Raw genomic sequence first — 22,480 nt, 5'->3', positions numbered from 1 at the left:
TGCAGCTGAAGATGATTTTAATTACTTTTACATAATATTACCGATATTAATACGACCTTTTAGATTTCGATTTTAAATTTGCAATAATATCAATAATAAAACTTTAATTGATACTTTAAAATAAAAGTTATGGTCGATCCACCGTCTCATTCACTCTTCTCTTGTGGCACGAACAAAAGAAGTATATGATCTCCGATTTTCAGCGCTTCTGATGGACGTCAGGCAGCATCTGAGTTATACGTATTTCCTTTTTGCATCTTTAAGCTCCAACAATCATCTGGTTCCGCTAAAACAGGCTAATGATCGTCTGTAGGTGACGGTTTAAAAGTAACAGGCCTGATGGAAGAAACGTGAATCGTCCTCATGGCGAATGATTTGGTGAACAAACAAGTGTAATCTGCAAAATTCGTGAACATTTTGATGTATAATATTAGTAGTAGTACCAGCTGTTTCCCTTCCAGATAAATGTGGACTTGTTTCGAATGTGGGAACCGATATACGGTAGTTTTTGTTTTACCCGACGGAGCACGAAGGCGCACAAAGTTCACTCGTTTCCTTGGTAACAGGATTACGTACGCTAGTGAGCAGTTTAGCCGACATGGACATCAGGGAGCCGGGTGAGTTAAACACGTCACGACACTTCTGTAAATGAACTTTTTCACTTATGAGAAATGGCGGCAATTTAACGCCGCGTGCGTCTTTGATTAGCCGCCTCGGCTAACTGACGTTGCTCGCGCGGGGACTCTGATGAGAGCAAGTAACGGAAACACACTTCAGAGCCGATGTTGCGTTTGTTGTGAACGTTAGCGCTGGCTACCTGCCTGTTTTATCTTACAGGTGTTAGCAGAAGGGCAGTGCTCACCTGTGTGCTCGCTTTATCTTCTCAGAAATCCGGAGTAGTGGAGACAACATGGTAAACGTGTTCGATACGGACGAGGAGCACTTTGCTATTTCCAGGTGGGTTGTTGTGAAACGCTTTCTAACCGTCTGCAGGAAGCTGACGTCCTGTTTTAAGTCAGATTTGATGCACTCATCGTGGGCATGAATATCAGGGTAATTTTGGGCTTTTTAGCGATTTCTCACTTTTTCCAGGGTGGAGTGATTGTACAGCAAACATGTTTAACGGGTGCAAAAGTTCAGAGTCATTTGGGATTTTCTCTTGCTGTGTAAAATCCACCACAGAGCAGGAACTCGTGGAGTTTGTGCTGATTTCTCTCACTTCTCTCCCTTCAGTTCCTCGGCTGCAGACACGGCCTTCGATGGAGTTATTGGCTGCATAGAGGACATCATCATGGGTAGGTTCACTGACAGTGCCACCAGTTAGTGATGAACACGCGCTTTCTACATGTCCACTGCTTCTCTTTCAGAGGACGACTTCCAGCAGATTCAGCAGATTTTCATGGAGAAACATTACCGTGAGTTTGATGACTCTGATGAGAACAAGCTCAGCTACACGCCCATCTTTAATGAATATGTAAGTGTGGGCAGATTTCACTCTCACAGTCATACAGAGATGTTCAGTTTTTACAAATACGTTGACTTAAAGCAGAATCTTGGCTGTTATTTAGGTTGACCTGCTGGAAAAATACCTGGAGCAGCAGCTGATGGAGAGAATTCCCGGCTTCAGCATGGACACCTTTAAAGAGTTACTCATGTAAGATGTGACAGAAGTGGAACCTGAACTGAAAGCAGCCCATGTGTCAGTTATGTTGTGTTGCTCGTAAGAAATGTTATTTTGCAATAGACCACAAGGTGGCACACAAGTACACTGAAAAAGTGACGAGTTTATCTCCTTCCTCTGCAGGCAGCACAAGGAGGAAGTGTCAGGTGACATCTTTGACATGTTGCTGACGTTCACTGACTTCATGGCTTTCAAGGAGATGTTTCTGCAATATAGAGCTGTGAGTTTTCTGTGAGCTGGAGAATAACTATAAAAGTGGCCCTATTTAAATAACAGGGCAGCTGTGACACGTGGCTCTTTGTTATGAAGTTTTGAACCGTGTGTGTGTGTGTGGGGTACTGTACATTAATGCTGAATGTATTTGTGTGTTTCTAGGAAAAGGAGGGCCGGTGTCCAGACCTGAGTCAGGGACTGGTGGTCACATCTCTGAACCTTGGAGGCTCCAAGCATGCTGACTTTAATGAATCTCAGTGAATCTCTGGAAAATTGTTCCAGGGCCTTAATGAAAGTGTTCGATTCAGAGTCTTTTAACGTAAATCTTCCGTCTGTAACGGATAATTTATATTTGTTTCTCTGCGTTTTATGTAGAGGGGTCAGTGGAAGAGCCTCTGTGTCTGTTTGCCATGAAAGTTTGAAGGTTTTGCCCACTTTCTGTTAACAATCACTCGACTGCATGTGACTCCTTGAAAAGTTAATATTTCTTCAACTGTAATTCACATTTTCATGCTTTCACTCGTGTGCAGTGATTCTGTTTAGCTTTTACTGGAACGGCCTGTTTGAAACAGGAAGTCGAGTATTTCTGTCCCTGTGCTGTGAAACAAACATGCTTCGTTTTTCAGAAAGTAGTAAAGTAGAACTAATATATGTTTCATGGACATATAAATTATATTAACAGTGTTTAAGTTTCGAACTTGTCAAAGTGACGTTTAATGTAAAATGATTGTGCGTGTCTGCAGTTAGTTTTTGGTACAAATTGTTTTTACGTGTTTAGAAATGTTTCATTTTCCAAGTATATTTATTTCTCCGGTGAAATGCTGTTGTTGTTACGATTGTCTGTAAAAAACAAACAAACACAAAACGATATTTTCAAATAAGCACAAAAGAAAAACCTCAGTCGTTTATTTGAAGTGTGTAGCTGAGCTCTAGCACTCAGCGCAGGATTTCACCAACGTCCAAACTCTTGGTACAAAAAGACTCGCGTGGTTCATAAAGGCACGTACAGTACAGCAGGAGAGGAGCAGACTTTCACTTAAATCACACAAAAACAGTGTTCCACGCCTGTGGATCGATATTTGAATCATGCAGAAATATCCAGTGTCAGTGTGTCAGCATCATGATTATTTTCTTACAGGTGCATTATGGGCGGTTTTATTGCTAAAAGGCTCTGTTAGGCCCAGTAAACCCAAACTGTGAAGCCAACTTTCAGCGGTTTCATCCTCCTCTTCTTGTTGGTAGATGCAGAATGCAGCAGAGAACTGCCCAAAGCTGGAGGTCGAGATCTGCGGTCCTCCCTTAGCTAACAGGTTTTTCCACTGGTGATCTCAGACTAACCAAACAACCCTCCACTGTAGTTGGCACATGCAGCCTGTGCTTATTTTTCTTTTAATGCTGCTCACATTTTCAGATTTTGTTCAATTATTACTGAAATTTATAACTTTATGTACATAATGATTCAAGTGTATTTTTAATGCAATCTAGGATTATTACATTTCGTAGTAGTAATACAGTATATTTACTGTATTACTGGGATGGCTAAAACAATAAACCACCTGGAACAGATTTCATCTCGTGGTTATTATCAGGGTTTGCCTCAGTCAGGATCTGAGTTTTGTGAGCTTTGTTCCTGGGAGCAGCACCGCTGGCCGCACAGCCCTAAGTCGGCACTGTGTTGGTGGCGGCGTTTCCTCCGTCCCCCTTCCAGTCCAAGTAGGAGAAGAAAGCACTGGCTGCGTACACAAAGGTCACCACAGCACCAAAGAACTGCAGCGAAAGAAAATGAGAAGAGACGCGGTTACACCGCCGAAGGGACTCCAGGAAGCTGAGCAAAAGTCTGAAATTCTTATCAGCCATCATAAATCACAGTCATGTTTATATTTCTGAATTCATATCTATACCAAGCCCAGCTGTGTGATTTAGCAGGTTAAACAATGTACTAGTGGGACCTTACCTCTATAATCTAGACAGGAGTGGCTCAGAGGCAGTTTCTGATAAGAGTGTGTGTGTGTGTGTGTGTGTGTGTGAGAGTGAGTGAGTGAGTGAGTGAGTGTGTGTGTGTGTGTGTGTGAGAGTGAGTGAGTGAGTGAGTGTGTGTGTGTGAGAAATCATGTGATCAATGCTTCTGCTAAAGCTGTAAACCAGGACAGACTTTGACCTGCAGGAGGAACTGTAAAACACACTGATACAGGAGATGTTTCTGCCAATGTAAGTCATAGTCACCTGCCACTTTATAAGGCACACCTATTCAGCTGCTCATTATTGCAAATATCTAAACAGTCGATCACTTGGCAAGAACTCAGTGTGTTTAGGTGTGTAGGCCTCGCCAAGACAGCCTTTGATTGTTGGTGTCAGACAGGCTGGTTTAATTATTTCAGACATTACTGATCTGTTCCTCAAACTGTCCTCTTGAAACGAGAGTGAGTTCACTGTACTCGAATGGCCTCCACAGTCACAACATCTCCATTAAATAGAGAAGCCTTCCGATTTGGTGATGTGGAAAACCTTCATCACGGATGTGTAGCCGACGAATCTGTAGAAACTGTGATGCTGTGATAGCGTGGACGAAAAACTCGGATCAGTATTTCTAGCATCATGTGGAATCTGTGCCATGAAGAAATTAAGCTCTTCTGAAGACAAAAGGTCGTTCCCAGCACTAACAGCACTAGCGAGCGGCACACCTAATCAAATACACCGAGTGCGTTATAAAAGGCTGTTCTGTGTTCCCTGGACATTGGGCTAGTTTGTGAGATAGTGTGAGTGGTGACTTACTGCAGCAGCTGCCAAATGTCCATAGAACCATTGGAAGGGAGCCACATAAGCTGCGTTGGTGATGAAAGCAGTGAGATAGAGGACTGTGGCTGCGCTAAAATACACCATCACCTGAAACAAATGGAGAAAACGCACATTACATCAATGCACAACGACTCGCCGTCTTCCTGCCACACTGTGCCCCTCTGTGGCTTCGCATCCTCGTCTTTTTCTCTTTCTGTCTTTGAGCTGTTTCTGCAGCCTTGTCATCGTCACCACTTCATCAGCCTTTTTGTTGCTCTGTGAGAGTACACATTAGTATCGCTGACGTTCATGCACCGTCTCTCAGAACTGATGACCAAACATCCAAACTGCAAAATCAAGGAACCGGTAACTGTTTCTAATACAACCCGTGACTAAGGGTGTAATTCCCCTGTAGACTGAACTTCAACATATTTTATTTAAAATTATGATGTCATTATAGTCACATACAAATATTTCAAGTTATTAACAGTAGACTGAGGATGTAATGAATCGCGGTTTTACAGGAAACAAAGGAATCATTACACTGTAATTAATTCAAATAATGTAATTTTAAGTTATTTACTAATCATAAATCAAACAATTTTCCTATTTTACATAAATGGTAAACGGTCTGTATTTGTATAGCGCTTTTACTAGTCCCTAAGGACCCCAAAGCACTTTACACACCCAGTCATCCACACACTGGTGGAGGCAGCTACAGGTGTAGCCACAGCTGCCCTGGGGCAGAAGCAAGGCTGCCATATAGCACCATCGGCCCCTCTGGCCAACACCAGTAGGCAGTAGGTGAAGTGTCTTGCCCAAGGACACAACGACGAGACTGTCCGAGCCGGGGCTCGAACCGGCAACCTTGCGGTTACAAGGCAAACTCCCAACTCTTGAGCCACGATCATAAGTGTGCTGCACTTTGAGGTGTGCAGGGTGTGTTGTGCTGGAGACACACATTATACTGTAACTGCAGTACAATTAATTCTTTGTTTCCTGGTTTTTCTAATGTAACAACTTTTAAGTAGTTAAATGCACTGAAATGATGCCCGAAGTCACAGGTGGTTTATAAAATGTTGCCAAGGAACATCTCTGTGTACGTTCTTTGACTTTATTCGTCTTTGCCCTCCGTCTCTCACATACCGTCAGGGGCCATGGGACAGCAGGCAGTGTTTGTGTGACACCAAACAGGATGACGAAGAAGAGGATGGTGGTGAGGATCCACAGAGTGATGGCGACAAACAATACCCAGCCATACGCTCCTCCCACTTTAGAGGTGCCTGCTATCAGCGCCCAGTGGAGCAGCCCAAAAACCTAAATAGGTGAGAGGGAGGAAACAACAGGTGCATCAGTTTGGGGGCACGAAAAATAAAATTATGTAAACAGTTATTACATTATTAACAAACAAACAAATGGTGACTGGTGCTCATGGAGTGCTGTTCTACTCTGAGCACTCAAAGTGCTTTTTACGATGAATCCATCCAGTTAAACAGACATTTCTATACCTTGGCTAACATTCACATGGGGCAACTACCGACCTTCTGATTGGTAGATAACCGCCTCTATCTGCTGAGTCACAGGTAAGCAGTAGTTATTGTGTTAGACGGAGCATGCAAGAACAACGTAATCACCTCCAGCAACTGTATCCATTATGTATGGGTTCATTTTTGAGTAAAATCTTAGAATTCATATATACCAACATTTACAGTACACATGGCTGTTGTAATCTTTCTTCAACCATCAACTTCTGAGGAAAACACCAGCTGTTAAATGCTTTGCGATGCTCAGCAGATATTCGTCAGCAGATCTCAGATTTTAGAATAATCTCGAAACCTGAGTTTACTGCACTTGACGAGGTCACTGATGCCCAGATAAGCACCACAGACTGTCTGTGACACTGAGGTGGGCAGACTGTTTTCATGGGGATCTTAAAAGTCAGTCTGACCGACTCTTGCAGGTACTGTACAAAACACACGAGGCGTCCCTCTTTCCCTGCACGCATGTCTTCCTGCTTCAGTCTCATGAGAAAGGACATGACAGTCCATTATGTATGCACAGGTCAGGTTTCACTTTTTACACACATGCATACACAGCACGCTCTCCTAAGTAGACCTTTGCAAAGCGGCTGCATCATAACGAGCTTTTCTCTTCTGAACCGAAGGAAGAGGAAATCATTTGAACTTCCTGAGTAAAACAGTAAAGTCCAGCTGTGATGCACATGTTCGACCAGGGAGTTTGCTGTGACACTGCTGTGTAAACTGTGTTTACCAAAATGAGCGAGGAACTTGAATGAAACGGAGGGCATTCACCTTTGATTTAAAACAAAAAAGCAAAACAGTGTCGAGCTGGATGAAGTGGAGAGGACAACTCTGCACCATAAAGTGTTCTAAATATATCGTTTAATGGCCAAAGTTCAAACATCGCTCAAGTTAAACTGTGTGCTCTAGCACAGCAGCAGGAGTTTATGCATTATGCAAATGCATTTTATAATGGAGTGTGCAGGGCATGTTGTATATTAATACTGCATCAGGACCTGGAGACCTGAAACAGGAGACTAATCGTGTTCTGCTAATTTCAGAGTAAGGACAGGTGAAAAGATGCAGTCATGGAGATATGAAAAAAGGTTTGTTTTTAAAAATGTGTGCAAAAATATTGCTGAGACTAACTTGTTGTTTTTTTATGTTGATGTTGTTGATGTGGAGATGGAAAATCAACAAGGTGGTGCTAAACATTATGGATATCAAACAATGATGTCACAATGTTTCAGCCGCAGCAAACTTTACTCTCACATTACTACTTCTGTTTTTTCATTGTGGAAACAGCGTCTGGGAAGAAAGGCTGTGTTTCAGTTTTAATAAATGCTCGTCAAACAACAGCTAATTTAACATTTTGAGGGGGTTGTTTTCAATTCAACTTTATTTATACAGCGCCGAATCACAACAGCAGTCGCCTCAAGGCGCTTTATATTGTAAGGTCGACCTACAATAATACATACAGAGGAAAAACCCAACAATCATATGACCCCCTATGAGCAGCACTTTGGCGACAGTGGGAAGGAAAAACTCCCTTTTAACAGGAAGAAACCTCCAGCAGAACCAGGCTCAGGGAGGGGCGGGGCCATCTGCTGCGACCGGTTGATGAGAGAAGGAAGACAGGATGTGGACTGATACACAGAGTACGCAAGGTACAGCAAAAGTTTGCAGCAGTGAAGGAATACAGTGTAGGTAATCCAGGATAACTTTATATTATAATATAATATCTTTATGTTATATATCAGTCATGTGACTTAAACCTGTGATGAGCTCTTTCCGTTTATCTATGACTGCTGGTGTCATAGATAAAGACGTGTGTGTCTGCACCATTAATCAGATGACACAGAATTTGAATGTGTGTCAACAAGTTTCCGTTTATGCTCCATAAACCTTCCTGGTTATCTATAAACAATAAAAATGACTGCATGCTGCTTTACTGTGCGGTGCACAGTCGGAAAGCTTCACTATCAGAAAGTGGCACAGAGCCTGGAAAATGAAATCAATGATGGTGTCTGCTTATGTAAATCGTTTTTTCTCCAGATAAACCTCATTGTGTGAAGTACCAGGTGAACAGTGATACGACAGCAGCTCTCAGCCTCGGTCCAATCTCCCCCCCCCTCAGGTATGTACTGGCTTTAGGCAAAGGAAACATGGCTGACTAACGTCTGAGAGGTGGCGGAGGTCTTTGGCTCCTCCTGTCACACTCCACTGATCTCCCCAGCATTGCACTAAAACTGCAGGAACAACAGTGCACGGCGGCGTCCCTGTTAATGTTCAGACTGTGAAACGTGTCACCTGTCTGGGCTTTATTAGGTGCAGTTTTTGCTGACATTTCATGGTGTTGTAGTAGTAGGTCGGGCAAAACTCAGCACGGAAAAGTAATAACGTTTTGCTTTAATCATTAACTCAGACAAATCACTTCATTTAGTCTTTTTAACGTTTAAATTGCCAATGACAGGCACGGGTGTTAATCCATGCTAACAATGTTTCTTCCCAGGTGAGAAACACGTGAACAGGAGTTCAGTCTTTTGCAGCTGCATTGAGCTGCGTTCAGCCCACCATAAGGATCATTACACTTCTTGCTGCAGTGGAATTTATGGTCTTCGGTGTTTAAATGGGTCAGGCTGTCCAAAGGTTGATAAGACGCGCATATTGCCTCACTGTACATCAGGCGATGTGGGGTAAACAGCTGCAGCTCAGGGCTTCTTGTGTTTGTTTATTAAGTTTTTATGACTTTTTTTGGCAACTCAGCAAACGCAGTTCTGTCATAAACCAACAGCACCGTCATACTATCAAATTATAAAGCAGATACTGTAAGGGGAGCACTCAAGCTTGTAAGGAGTTGTGTTTGAGGTCTAACATTCTGCTTTGATCTCCACCACCTCTGAAAGCAAAAGTCTCCCTCACAGATGTTTGAGTTCTAGTTAGTTTGGTTGCTGCTCTGTGCTGAACATAAACCGACGCTGACAAGTTTCTTTTTCTACTCTTGTATTGTGTCATTAAAGGCTTATATGCTTGAAATAGTCCACTCAGGCACACGGGAGCTTCACCGAGCTTCAGTATAAGATAATTAATGATTATTTTAAAAATATAATTTGTGTAAAGCAAAGAGTTTGACAACAATAAAAGGGGAGGTGAAAATAAGCATCATATTTAAAGGACCTTTCCAGCACCTCCCACCAGAGGTAACGTACAACATGTTCATAATGCAACACTCTTCAAAAAACCTCCAAACATTCAAAGTAAAAACAATCTTCAGTGCTTTTAAAAATAAAGCATCGAAGGCAGTTTTAAAATTCACTTAAAGTCTTTTCAGCAATAAGGGGCGTGTCCATCTCTAGAGGTTGAGTCACCTTGATTAGCTTTTCCATGCTGAACAACCCCAAAGCATTTTAAATTGGCCATTCATAAACAAATCACACCATCATTTATCATTAAATCCTTCTCTCACCTCAACCAATCGCAGCAGATGGCCCCGCCCCTCCCTGAGCCTGGTTCTGTCGGAGGTTTCTTCCTGTTAAAAGGGAGTTTTTCCTTCCCACTGTCGCCAAAGTGCTGCTCATAGGGGGTCATATGATTGTTGGGTTTTTCTCTGTATGTATTATTGTAGGTCGACCTTACAGTATGAAGCACCTTGAGGCGACTGTTGTTGTGATTTGGCGCTGTATAAATAAAGTTGAATTGAAAACAACCCCCTCAAAATGTTAAATTAGCTGTTGTTGTTTATTAAAAACTACAGTCACAGGCTGTTTTAGGAACTTACTTTTGTATCTTCAGTGTGAAAATTGTGTTCGAACACTAAATATTTTTATGTTTCTGTCCGTCAAAAGTCACAATGGCTAAGATGGACCGAGGCCCTGCTGGTTTATAGTGCAAGAGGTTTCAGAACATAAAATAAGTAGAGTAGGCATCCCTCCCACTAAACAGAGCAGAGTGCAGGACAGACAGAAGAGTAATCATTTAGTTGGTTACATACAATTTCAGCGATCATCAGCATAGCTGGGATGCTTCGGATAAATGAAAAGTCCACCCTGGAGGATATGCTTCCAGGCAGCCCTCGGATGCTGTTCCCACCGTGGGAGTTCTGGGAGTTAGGGACGCTGGTCTCTGTGGTAACTTTGGACGGGAAGTCTGCCATGACTGAGCTCTCACAGACGCAGGTGCCACAATAATAGAGTCCTTAAGTGTTCTCAATAAAAGGTTTTGATGAAAAATCGAATCCCTACGTTGACTGGAGGCACCAGCAAATCTCAATCTTCAAATAGTCAAGAAAAATAAAAAATATGACAAAACAGAATCATTCAAAACCCGACGCCTTCAAAAATAAAAAAATAAATAAAAAAGAAACAAAAACCCTCCACTGAGTTAAAGAGGAGCCCTCCAGCCAGACCTCCAGGTTCAGGTATCAGCTGTCAGTGTCTCCACCTGCTCTGACAGGTGTGTAATGGTGGAGGCGATGTGAGTCTCTCTACACATTGCCTTCTCCTTTTCCCTCTGACACACCCACACACATATTGAGTGCGTCGTCATCTTCTCCCCATCTGCTTTGGGTTGCTCTCTTTTGCTCCCCTGGCACCTCCCATATGCTCCTGCAGGCTGCTCACCTGCGGCGCTTCAGTCACTAATGTGTTTGAACTCCAGGAGGAGGGAGGAAAAAACAACACAAGCTGGTGGTGCCCTCTAGGCGTGGAGCTCGCACATGTTTGTTCTTCCCCTGTGGACTGATAAGAAGGGATGACACAACGCTACATTCCTTAGTTTAATCAATAACACATATGGGTGGATGCTGTGAATGTTTCAATGTTTAACTCAAAAAATCCACTAACCCAATCTGTCAGTTAAGGAGGATTTTTGTGACTTTTGAAAATTGCAGCATACTTTGTTTGCTTTTTCTTCTGTCGCTTTCTTTATTATTTGCTGTGCTGTTCATAAAGACCGTAGCTTGAAAGATTAAACAGTCGGAATACACTGAAAAATATGGAGATATTAAAAAGAAATAATTTTAATTCTTTGCAACTATTAAAGAATTACTGCATAAATAGACCAAAACAAGAAGCAAAGAAAAAAACATTAAAGCCAGAAATATTTTTCTCACTGATGATATAATGAGAAACAAAATCTCCATAAATTTATGTTAACTAAATTTTATTAATTAATTATTGAAATTCTTATCCTCTCCCTGGGAGACATGCCATCTATTTGAATATTATGTATTATAGTGTTTGTGGTGTAGTGAACATTGATTTTGAGCGTGTGGAAACAGTTTTAAACATGTAAAACATTTTTAGAAGTAACAATCAAACAAAAAGGTGATGTCAGAAGTGGGATTCGAACCCACGCCTCCAGGGGAGACTGCGACCTGAACGCAGCGCCTTAGACCGCTCGGCCATCCTGACTTATAATAGCGCGTCAACAAAATCTGGTTAATATAGCTCTACATGCAGTTTTATTTTATTTTTAATTTTTTTGCTCAAATCATGTAAAGACTGAGCACGGAAACGTTTTTCTGTTTAGCGGAACATCGGTTCCGGTTTCCTCGCCTTCCCTCTGCTGGTGATTCTGGTTAATAAGCGTCTCACGGAATGACTCCACGTGACACAGGTTACACAGTCACCCTCTATCTATTACCTATACGGTTTCAGTTTTCTTTCCCATATTATTATAATCGTATTCTCTCCCATTTCAAGTTTATTTATTTATTTATTTTATTAACCTTTATTTAACCAGGAAGATCCCACTGAGATTAAAAACCTCTTTTTCAAGGGAGACCTGGCCAAGAGCAGCAGCAAGTGTCTCACAGTTACAGAAATTACTCAATTAAACACAGGCAGCAACAACACACATGCAAACATAAATGAAAAAAATAATGAATTAATTAATTAAAATTCAATAAAATTCTAATAAAAAATTTAAAAATCAGTTAAAATAACAAATTGATATAATTGAAACAGTTGCATGTTATGGGCTTGTCCTCAAGGATTCGTAATTTAGATTTAAAAACAATTAATGCAATGAATTCAGTCATTTTCCATTCTTTCTGCAGTTTGTTCCAAGCCGAGGGTGCTAAACGAACAAAAGCTCTTTTACCAAATTCAGTTTGGGCAAATGGAACAGAAAGCAACAAGTAACCATGCGGACGAAGAGAATACCGACCAGCATGTTTCATTGCAAGCAGGGAACATATATAAGAAGGCAGCAACCCAAGTATCACCTTATATATAAAACTGTATAGATGAGAGTTCCTCAGACTTTCCAAAGCAGGCCATCCTACCTGAGAATAATGGATTGGATTTATATAGCGCTTTTCAAGGCGCTATATAGGCAAGGCACCCAAAGCGCTTTACAATGCCACTATCCGGTCGTTAAGTGATGACGTGATGAATCCTACTTCCGGGTCTAAAGTAGTCTGCGTTTAATATGGCTTTTGTGTTGTTAACATGTTTAATGTTATGTATTTTCTTCTATTTGATCTCAAAAAGCTCCTAAAACAGTCAGTGATCACTGTTGACCTCCCTCGGCTTTTATTACCACTAATCATTTATTTAAGCTCAGTTTTTAAAATCATAGGATGTAACTACAGCCCAGCCCATGCAGCAGTATATGAATGACTAACCTCATATGTGGATGGATTATCTCAGTTGTTCTCCTGGCTGAAGTTTGGTCCTTTTACAGCATCCTGCCATGCGATTACATTTGTTCCTGACCACCGAGAACACTCACGGTAACTTTTATCCAGTGGAAAAAAAGTTAGCTTGTTTATATTATGCTAACATAGCTGTGTCGCTAGCGGTCACGTTGCACATCATTATATACCAGCTAGCCAAACTTCAGTAACCCTACAAACGTCACTGCTGTTTAGTTTTCTGTCTTCATTTATGCTGGAAGTGATAGCAGAGCTGTACGTTTTAATTTGTTTCCAAAGCCCCGCAGTCTATGGGGCGCCGTTTGTAAAGTGAAATATGCTGAAATTAACGGCAACATTTTTCCACATTTAGCTCAAAACCTTACAAAAACATATTTTTTCGAGTAATTTTTTCCAACATTTAGTAAAATATTTGTAACTTTTCATCAAATGTTAAATATTAAATCTAAAAGTTAAATGTTAAATATAAATGTTAAAAGTTAAATCTAAATGTTTAGGCTAATATGCAAATTTATTGTACGGATCAACGGAAATACCAAAATAAAAGCTTCCCGAAATGCTCAGACCTCTACATTGGAGAGACCAAACAGCCACTTCACAAGCGCATGGCACAACACAGAAGAGCCACCTCCACAGGACAAGACTCAGCAGTCCATCTGCATCTAAAGGTCAAAGGTCACTCTTTCGAGGATGCCAATGTTCACATTTTGGACAGAGAGGACAGATGGTTTGAAAGAGGAGTGAAAGAAGCATCTATGTCCACTGTGAGCGACCATCTTTGAACGGAGGCGGGGCTTACGACACCAACTCTCTGCCATCTATAATCCAGTTTTGAGTTCCCTTCCCAGACGCCTTAACGCCCACTCACATCCTGGGCCATCTGACCTCAGGACATCACATGATAAGGTCGGGCCAGGTTTCACAATGAACACACCCGAAACTCTGGCTGATTGGGACCCACACCCAGTTTCCCACCTTGTCTCAGGCGATTAGAGGATCATCAGGGGTCCTTTTGTCCCTCTGTGGGGGGAAACTCCTACTGGGTTTATATCTGGGACTCTCCACCATTTGACCTTAGAACTGAAGAAGCTTCTCGGATGAGAGGTGAAACGTCTTCAAGTAACTCAAAGAAGTCCAGACGCTTTTCTTTGCAAGCTCCTTTGACTACGATGACCTGGATGACTGAGGACCTTCACAGACATAAAGTAACTGGTAGAAAAAACTTCTGTATATGTTTTTATATATTGGCTGAAACACAAATATTATAAAAGTGCATTCATTTGAACTTTGTGATTACAAACAGTGAAAAAGAAACAAAAAAAATACAAACAACAACAGAATTTCCTTTATTAGAAACCTTTAAACTGTCGGCCAGGCGCCAAAATTCAGCAGAAAAACCAAACCGCAAAAGTCAAAGGCAAGAAATGAGACGCTAACGCAGTGAAGCCGAAACAAAATGCAAAATATGATAATGCAAAGTCAGAAATGTTCATACCTGGCACATAGTGGCTTCAAACTAATGCTTTATCATCATGTATTTGTGGACTTTCACAGGCTGATGTATGTGGAACATGTTTTATTCCACATACATGCGGATTGCTCGATGGCTCATCCGCTCACAGGACACGTCTCAGATTATTTAAAGGTTGCTTAATAAAATTCGGTAATTTCAGCAAAGATATTTCTGTACTTCTTGCGGACGACCACTGTGGTGACTCCCTTGACATCTTTCAGTCGGTCAGAGTCAAAGTCCACCAGCAGCTTCCTCACCCCAGTCCTCATGGGTGAGAAGGACACCACAATGGACACCGTCTGTCCTGGAGAAATGTCCCCACTGGAAGAGAAGATGCATGTGTTCTTCTTTATTTTGTTTTTTACTGACTGCTGTATTTGTGCCTCAGTGCCACATTAAAGTCATCAGGAATAACCTACAAGGGCAGTTTATTACAATCAAGCCACTGGTTCACACATGGAAAAATCCCTGTTCAAGGACTGGCCTTTGGACCAACTCTGTCCTGGCCCAGAAAAACCGTATTATTACACTGAGGGATCCAAATGACCACAGCGAGTCCCTACTGCGCTAGGCAGATTGTAAAATACTGATACTTTTAAGTGATTGAGAGGGCTGCTATAAGTATATACTTATAGTCTCTATGTAACAACGCCCACCCACGCACTCATTTATCCCACATTTTCCCAATGTTGGACCCATTGCCTCATTCTTCATACACGCGACAAGCTTTGCTTTGTGGGCTAAACTTTTGTTCTAAACAGCAGACCCATTACTTACCTAACATGGATCTTAGTGGAAGAGAGTAGGCCTGCGCCCTCCACAGTGAACACACCTCCTTTCAGTGGAACTGGTAAGGGATTGGTGAAGGAGATGGAAGCTTTTACTTGTTCACGAACAAAAGCCTTCCCAGCAACCTGGAGAAAGAGGAGACCGCTCTGTGTTCTAGAACGTCTGAAACTGAATGTCTACAAGGCTGCGAATCAACTGCATTCACAAAGAGTTTTTACTGGAATACTGATTTTCCAAAGTCTTCCTCTGACGTGTCCCCTCCACACAATAATAACTGAAAAGACTCAAACCAACACTGAAACTAGTAAAAACTAAAGTGAAAGATTTTCAAACAAAAAAACCTGAACTGGGACAAACAAACCAGCTCTGACTTACAAACAAAAAGTTAAAACGTGTTAGAAAATATAAAACTATAATAACCCAGGTGACCTCTACAGGTGTTCCCACCTGTATGAAGACGTCAGGTCTGCTGAGTGGGATGTCAGTCACAGACAGGAGGGGCTCGTTCTCGCCTGGAGCCTCTACGAATGCTTTCACCCTGATCAGATGATCGTCTGAGACACACTGGGCATAGTCATCGTAGCGCAGACGCAGCACTTCCTGCTGAGCTGGTAACACACAAACACACAGCATCAAACAGCATCCAGCTCTTACAGAATTACAAGAGCAGCTGAGATGTTACTTTGTAACATGTCAGAGCTCATCTAGGCTGCTGACCTTTGTGAGCAGGCACCATCACAGTGGTGGTCTGCTTCTGGCAGTTCCCCCGATAGAGAGAGCTGTAAGTAACAGCCGTAGCCAGCATGGTCAGCTGGACGTGAGCATCCTGGTCTCCTTCATTCTTCACCTACTGACAGAAAGACTGTGTCATGAATTCAGGTTTAGTTCATCCACTCATTTAGCTGCAGTGTGAATAGTCCATACCTCAATAATCACATCAAAGTCTGTCCCAAACACAGGCTTGGCGTGCTTGATGGACAGCTGCAGTCGTCCTGGTTCTGAGCTGTCACTGAGGACGTCTGTCACCCGACGCCCCGCCTTCTCGTACACTTCTCTCTCCTTCTTGGATCCTGTGGAGAAGAGAGTTTTCATGAAGAACTGCCATGAACTCATGTAAACGTTATTTATATGCTCCTGCGTGTGTTCTGCTTTCCAACTAACCTTCAGGATATTTGTATTGCACAGTGACGTCGTCTCTGAAGTCCCCATAAACACTTTTGGTGCTGATGTTCCTACCCACAGTGGTCTGGTCCACTCTGATCTGTGGAAGTCGGAGAGACCATTAGAAATGATTATCTGTTATAAAAACGTGTGTGTGTGTGTGTGTGTGTGTGTGTGTGGTTACTGCTTTATGAGTTGGAAGATAGAAAAACTGACAAAAACAACACATACTTTTCTCCGTTGGCCATTTCTCTGAACGATCCAGTGGATGATGTCAGCGTTCACCTCTGCAAACACAAACGGAGCATCGTACTTCACTCCCAGATTTCCCTCCCTGACGGCCGTCACAGGGCACGGACCACAGCAGAAAACCCCTGAAGCACAAACGTCCATTTATTTAAAAGCATTTCCTGCATCAGTAGAGAATCACTAAGTGACATCAAAACACTTTTAACAATTATTATTCAGTTTGATGACCACCCAAGTCCACCTGGAACTAAGTTTTGACACTCAGGAAACAACGGTGGGACTTTTCTGAACTAAATAAGGTTTTGAAAAGTATTTTTTTCAAGTGGAAGTCAAACTATCAACATCTTTGTTTTAGCTCTAAAGAAAGGCAGCGGTGATAATCCTCACAGCCGTTCATAACGATGAAATACAGAAATGAGTTTACACAGAAAAGTACCAGAAAAACATGTGGACTAAAACATCAAACGTTAGGACCGTACCATCGCTGAGTTCTTGAGGGGTGGGATCTAAAACCTGCCAGCCATCATTTCCTTTGGGGAGATCATCTCTCCTCATCCAAGACTCCACCCAACAGTGGAAATTCCTAAAACCGTGAGGACGGAAAACGTATCACCTCCCGTTAGATAATGCCATATTTGTGTATTTTTTCTGATCGTAGGCGTTCCTGTGATCCTACCAGCTGCTGTCTCTCCCTCCTCTGCTCTCCAGTGGTTGCAGGTTTTCATCCAACAGGAAGTCTATAGAGAGGTTTCCATCGACATCATGAGCTGAAGAGAAGTTGGTGATGAGGCGTGTTGGGATTCCCAGACAGCGCAGCACTGTGAAAAGATCACACGCTCCAACTGAGACAAAGGATTTGTTTCTACATCTGATGTTGTGAATGTGTTTGTGCTGAAGATCTGGAACAATGGAAGTAGTTTAAATGACAACTGCTACAGAAGGGATGCTTTTAAAGGAATGATTTAGCTATCCTTGAATGCAGGGAAGTCTGTGTTACCTGTACATGCAACAGCAGCAAACACCCAGCACTGGCCATATTTCACTGCTCTGACCCCAGCTTTGCTCCACTGACGGAGGATCGGTGCGCTGCCGGTCCACCGGTACGGTGCAACTCCATCAGAGTACGGCTCAGTCCAGCGCCCAGTCAGCACTCCTCTGTCATCATTAGAGTTCACCTGCAAGAGTTCACCTATCAGACTCAGGATCGCTGCTGTGGCATTCATGAGCTGCAGATCATGTTCATCATGTGCTCACACAAATGAAACCAAATGTTTTCCAGCCGTTAACATTATTTTCAGCCGAAGCCAGAAATGCTTCTCACCATTGCAGTGATGATCCTGCTGACGTAGACGGGGTCAAATCTCTGCTCAATGTCCATCTGTGAGTCTCGCAGAGCATCGTTGGAGTTATTCAGGACTTCAAAACAGATGTCCATCACATAGTCCTCAAACTGCAGGAGAAGGAGAACGCCAGTGAGAGAGGCCATAGAAGAGCGCCTAAAAACAGGAAAGAGATTTCCTGAAGAACCTTTTTCTAAATACTAAATGTTTCCCATCGGCTGCCCAGTGTGTGCAGTAGGGGAAATAAGTTTTGGATTCTGTGCTGATGACTTTTGATCCTCAAGAAGATTATAACTTAGTACTTGGTGAAGAAACCCTTTCTGACAACCGCACATGTCAGGGGGGATTTTGGTCCACCCCTCTTAACAGAAACACTCCTTCAGGTTTATTGGCTGCTCCTTAGCAACTCAAGGCTTCAGCTCCCTCCACAGATTCGTATTATTTCCCCCACTGTACGTGTGCATCTGTTACACCCACAGTCTGCCTGTTAGTCATCCTCTCTGCCCTCGCAGCTACCTGTGAATGGGTGAGCCTTTGTTTGTGTGGTCTGGTTACATTCTGACACATCGCATCCAGATGTTTCCTCCAGACAACTGACAGATTTTCAGATCCAGCCAAAGCCTGAGAGTCTCTGCCACACTGCTGTGACAGTTCACACCAGCCCCCTGTGGTAGGACTCGACTTAAGCGGTCAAAGAACTGCAGGAGACTGATGCTGTCCAGTGTAGCAAGTGATTTATTTTGTGACCCAAACAATATTTACAAAGAAACAAATAAGAAACTCAACTCTATAATTAACTCAGTTCAAATAAACATAACTGAACTTAAATCAGTGGAAATTAAGGTCAGACTGCACACAGCTACACTGACCTGGACCTTTCTCTTGAAACACCTGAGTTCTTCTGCTTAAATCGTCCACTTAACCAAACACTTTCTCCTCTGGACTATTCCATTCAGTAGGTAAGATGAACATGATTATATTCAAACCTCTACTGCTCCTCTTTACTGGCAACATAAACTCTATTGCTGTAATCAATACATATTACAACAATAAATCCATTTCTTCATAAACCCTCTAAAACCAACTTTATTAAATTATAAGAGTTCTTCCCCTTCTGCACTTGGTCTCTTCCTGTGACCTCAGATGAACCCAGAAGCTATAAAGCAGGAAGTAAAACTACATTTCCTTCTTTTGTTTCTGGAAGACAGGTAGGTAAGGTAAGTCAGGATACATATGATGGGTCTATCGGTAGTGTTTGATTGGGTCCCGGCTCACTATGGGGTTAAGGGGGAATGAAGCAGCGGACAGGTTAGCAAAGGCAGCCACTAATCATGAGATAGTTGATCTGGTGGTGAATTTTGGTCAGGAGGAAGTAAAGAGTATTATTAAGCTCGAAATGAGGGGTAGATGGCAGAAACAGTGGGACGAAGACAGGAGGGGAAGGTGGTTATATAAAATTCAAAGGGGGGTGGGAGTGAGGAGATCCACAAGAAGGAGTAGGCGAGAGGAGGAGGTGGTGTCAAGACTGAGATTTGGGCATATGGGTTTGAATTCCACACCGTTCTTGATAGGGAAGCATGCCTCAGGGAAATGTGATTCTTGTGGAGCGGATGAAACTTTGGAGCATGTTGTTTTGCAGTGTCGGAAATATACGGTAGAGAGGAGACGGTTGGTCCGAAATCTCAGTAGCATTGATATGAAACTTGATGTTGTAGGGTTACTACAGAGGGAGGCGGGGGATAAGTGTTATCAGGCATTGTTTCAGTTTGAGAGAAGTAAGGTTGTTTGGGAGGATATGAAGTGGTTTTTTTGTTGTTGTTTTGAGCATGATTTCTGTCCACACTCCATAGCAGTGGTGGCGGTAATGCACCATGCAGTTGTTTGCCAACCGCCAATAACACGTAAAAGAAGAAGAAGGTAAGTTGTAAACAATACAAATTAACAGTTGAAATGAAGAACATGTTAACTTAACAAACTTGTAGGGATTGATTTAAACTAAGATGTTATATTATATAATCTGTAAAAGTGCAAAACATAAACAAACCCAGGATAGTAGATGTTTGCCTGTTGCAGACTACGTGTGAAATATGGTTAAATCAAAACAAGAATGTTAACTAAGAATATAGACAAATGGTCTTCTCGCCCGCTTTGTCACACCCCACTGGGCTGACAGACACAGATGTATTCAGCACAGTCACACTTTAAATGTTTGTGTGTGTTACCTGTCCATAATTCCAGTGAATGCTTTTGATGTATTCCCAGGTCCCCATGTAGATTATTCCTTCTTCGTTCATGATGTACTCCTGAAGCTGAGTCTCGTCAGGCAGATACACCACATCATCTGGTAAACGCATAAAGACCACGACAGTGTTGCTAATATGAAATCTTCAGTTGTAATCTGATCATTTTGCTTATTGTGGAATTTAATTCATCGTAATCGCAGAAAAAGCAAATGAAACTCAGAGTGTGTCAGTGGCTTCAGTCTGACCTGCTGAAGCAATCAGACACACAGAGAGCGCACGCTTTACCTTTGCACCAGGGGTTATAGAGCAGGTGGAAACTCATTTTGTCCTTTTTCTCTAAAACGCGTCCGTCCGGTGACATCAGCAGCACAGCCAGACTGTACTGGCCAATGATAGCATCTGCTGGACTGTGCAGAGTCAGCAGCATTTCATCTTGTGCTCCCTGCTGGTTAAACCACCACTTGTCCCCAGCTCCATGCACCTTCTGAACCTTGATCTCCACCTCGTCTCTCTTACCTGGTGAAACAAACAAAGCCTTCTGGGTCAGAAACAACAGCATGTATGGAACAGGTGTTCAGCTTTACACAGCAAGTGATGGTTATAAATCTGAACTGTTTTAATGATCAGGAGTTCAGTGTTGGGGATCAATAGACTTATGTCTGTGAAGGTTCTCAGTCATCCAGCTCATCGTAGTCAAAGGAGCTTGCAAAGTGTCTGGACTTTAAGTTGCTTGAAGACGTTTCACCTCATCAGGGGGTCCTTTTGTCCCTCTGTGGGGGGAAACTCCCACTAGGTTTATATCTGGGACTCTCCACCATTTGACCTTAGAACTGAAGAAGCTTCTCGGATGAGAGGTGAAACGTCTTCAAGCAACTTAAAGAAGTCCAGACGCTTTTCCTTGCAAGCTCCTTTGACGATCAATAGACTTGTGTAGACCCAGTTTTGCTACATATAAAACTTAAATTTAAGGTAAAAGTACAGTCTATTGTACACACAATATTTACTAACAATCAGTGTTTGTATAAGATTTCTTCTTTTACAAAGGTACAAACAAGCTGTGTATAACTGTATAAATATACATTAAAACCAATATTGTAACTTGTTATGTAATTAAGTCAATTTGTAGTTGAAATTGAGACGGCATAAGGAAGGACGTACGAACTGATACTGACTTATTAATGAGTTACAGTTCTTATAAGGTGCTGACTGACTAAAGAAATCTTCCAAAACAAGATGCTTTCTTTGCAATGTTCCCCAGAAGACTTGAGTTTAATCTTTTCTATCTTTACAGCTCCTTCCTGGTCAGCCTGTACTCACCGAGGTGCAGGACTAGATCCAAGTGGTGTTTGGGGGGCAAAGAGCCATTACACTGCACAGTGATGGAGAAGGGCTGACCCCTACGGACAATCAAGCGCTTCTGATCGATCTCCCTGGTGCGGTGTGCCGAGTTGTTCTCACGACTTCTCAGATCCACATCACTAATCAAACCTAAGACAAACAGCAGAAGGTTTGGACATCGGTCATGCACTGATATCAGGCTTATAGAGGTTTCTGTCATATCGCCAAATAACACATTTACAGACTTGGGAGTTTCAGCTTTTTTTAAGCTGCGACATTGCTAAGAGTCAAGTCCATGATCATAGTCAAGATGTACGTCGGCTGTGCTGCTCTGCCTATGATTTTTCCAACTGTTGATTTTTCTTCCCTTTAAATCAGATTATTGACAAAGTATTAACTTTGCATAATCTGCAAAATTACACGTATTTGTTCTCAATGCATAGCTGCCTTCCTTCCTGTCCTAGTTTTGCTCAAAAGCTGTGAAAGCCTTCGGTGGGGACCCAGGACGAGTCCTGTAGCACCCAAATGCTGATTCACCCGTCAGCACATTTCTCACACATTAAAATCCAAACTAATTTTGTACTAGCAGTAATAGCTGCAGTCAGCAGCAGACGTTCACTTGCCTTTGTGGTTGGCCATTGTGAATATCTGCTCCAAATGTCTTCACGCTGTCTCAGATTCGTGCTCGATGTCCACCAGGCTCATGTATTTATGCTCTAGAGAGGACTTCCCACTTATCTGACACACACTCACCCCCCAAACACTCGGTCATGCTGCTTCTCCTCCCTCTGTGACCTCTCACATACCAAAAATTACACTCCTCTGTGGGTGTAGGCATGAGTGAAAGCTTCAGAGGCTCTTTATTATCTCTCTTGAGTCTTTAGTCATTGTAACAAATAGAATGAAATCAAGAGAAAAACAAGAATATAAACTTCATTCTGCACATTTATAAAGAAATAGCGACTCACGTCGACCAAAGCGCTGAACAAACACAACGGAA

At 42.3% G+C, this 22,480-nt stretch overlaps 3 protein-coding genes and 1 non-coding gene across 5 annotated transcripts; 1 reads left to right on the top strand and 3 right to left on the bottom strand.

Annotated features, from left to right (window-relative positions):
• Positions 1–326: 326 nt before the first annotated feature.
• arl2bp (ADP-ribosylation factor-like 2 binding protein) lies at positions 327–2,578 on the top strand. 2 transcript variants are annotated; one of them, XM_085461135.1, is made up of 7 exons: positions 327–617; positions 888–957; positions 1,234–1,295; positions 1,368–1,474; positions 1,569–1,654; positions 1,805–1,901; positions 2,057–2,578. In XM_085461135.1, exons 1-7 carry the CDS (start codon positions 599–601, stop codon positions 2,153–2,155), a joined length of 540 nt encoding a protein of 179 aa, XP_085317261.1. In that variant the 5' UTR covers positions 327–598; the 3' UTR covers positions 2,156–2,578. The 2 variants fall into 2 exon arrangements, with proteins under 2 accessions (XP_085317261.1, XP_085317262.1); XM_085461136.1 differs by lacking the exon at positions 327–617 and adding an exon at positions 688–757.
• On the bottom strand, positions 2,528–10,753 carry pllp (plasmolipin). The gene is made up of 4 exons (XM_085461133.1): positions 10,181–10,753; positions 5,816–5,986; positions 4,667–4,777; positions 2,528–3,661 (listed from the first exon to the last, which is right to left on the bottom strand). The coding sequence occupies exons 1-4, from the start codon at positions 10,340–10,342 to the stop codon at positions 3,554–3,556; spliced, it is 552 nt and encodes a 183-aa protein (XP_085317259.1). The 5' UTR covers positions 10,343–10,753; the 3' UTR covers positions 2,528–3,553.
• A 764-nt stretch (positions 10,754–11,517) lies between these two features.
• Positions 11,518–11,600, bottom strand: trnal-cag (transfer RNA leucine (anticodon CAG)). The gene has a single exon. It is a non-coding gene; the product is annotated as a tRNA-Leu (tRNA).
• Positions 11,601–14,170: 2,570 nt separating this feature from the next.
• On the bottom strand, positions 14,171–22,183 carry tgm2l (transglutaminase 2, like). Its single transcript, XM_085461130.1, has 15 exons — positions 22,104–22,183; positions 21,460–21,630; positions 20,428–20,658; positions 20,122–20,240; positions 17,881–18,009; positions 17,557–17,734; positions 17,236–17,377; positions 17,039–17,142; positions 16,542–16,684; positions 16,311–16,410; positions 16,074–16,219; positions 15,867–15,996; positions 15,597–15,757; positions 15,138–15,274; positions 14,171–14,681 (listed from the first exon to the last, which is right to left on the bottom strand). The coding sequence occupies exons 1-15, from the start codon at positions 22,117–22,119 to the stop codon at positions 14,498–14,500; spliced, it is 2,091 nt and encodes a 696-aa protein (XP_085317256.1). The 5' UTR covers positions 22,120–22,183; the 3' UTR covers positions 14,171–14,497.
• Between the last annotated feature and the right edge of the window lie 297 nt (positions 22,184–22,480).

The sequence above is a fragment of the Copadichromis virginalis genome, linkage group LG7 (genome assembly GCF_057382275.1).
Source record: "Copadichromis virginalis isolate Kocher_CV1m ecotype Utaka linkage group LG7, C_Virginalis_male_GT1.1, whole genome shotgun sequence".
NCBI lineage: Eukaryota > Metazoa > Chordata > Actinopteri > Cichliformes > Cichlidae > Copadichromis > Copadichromis virginalis.
This window is presented reverse-complemented; position numbering and strand designations above follow the sequence as displayed.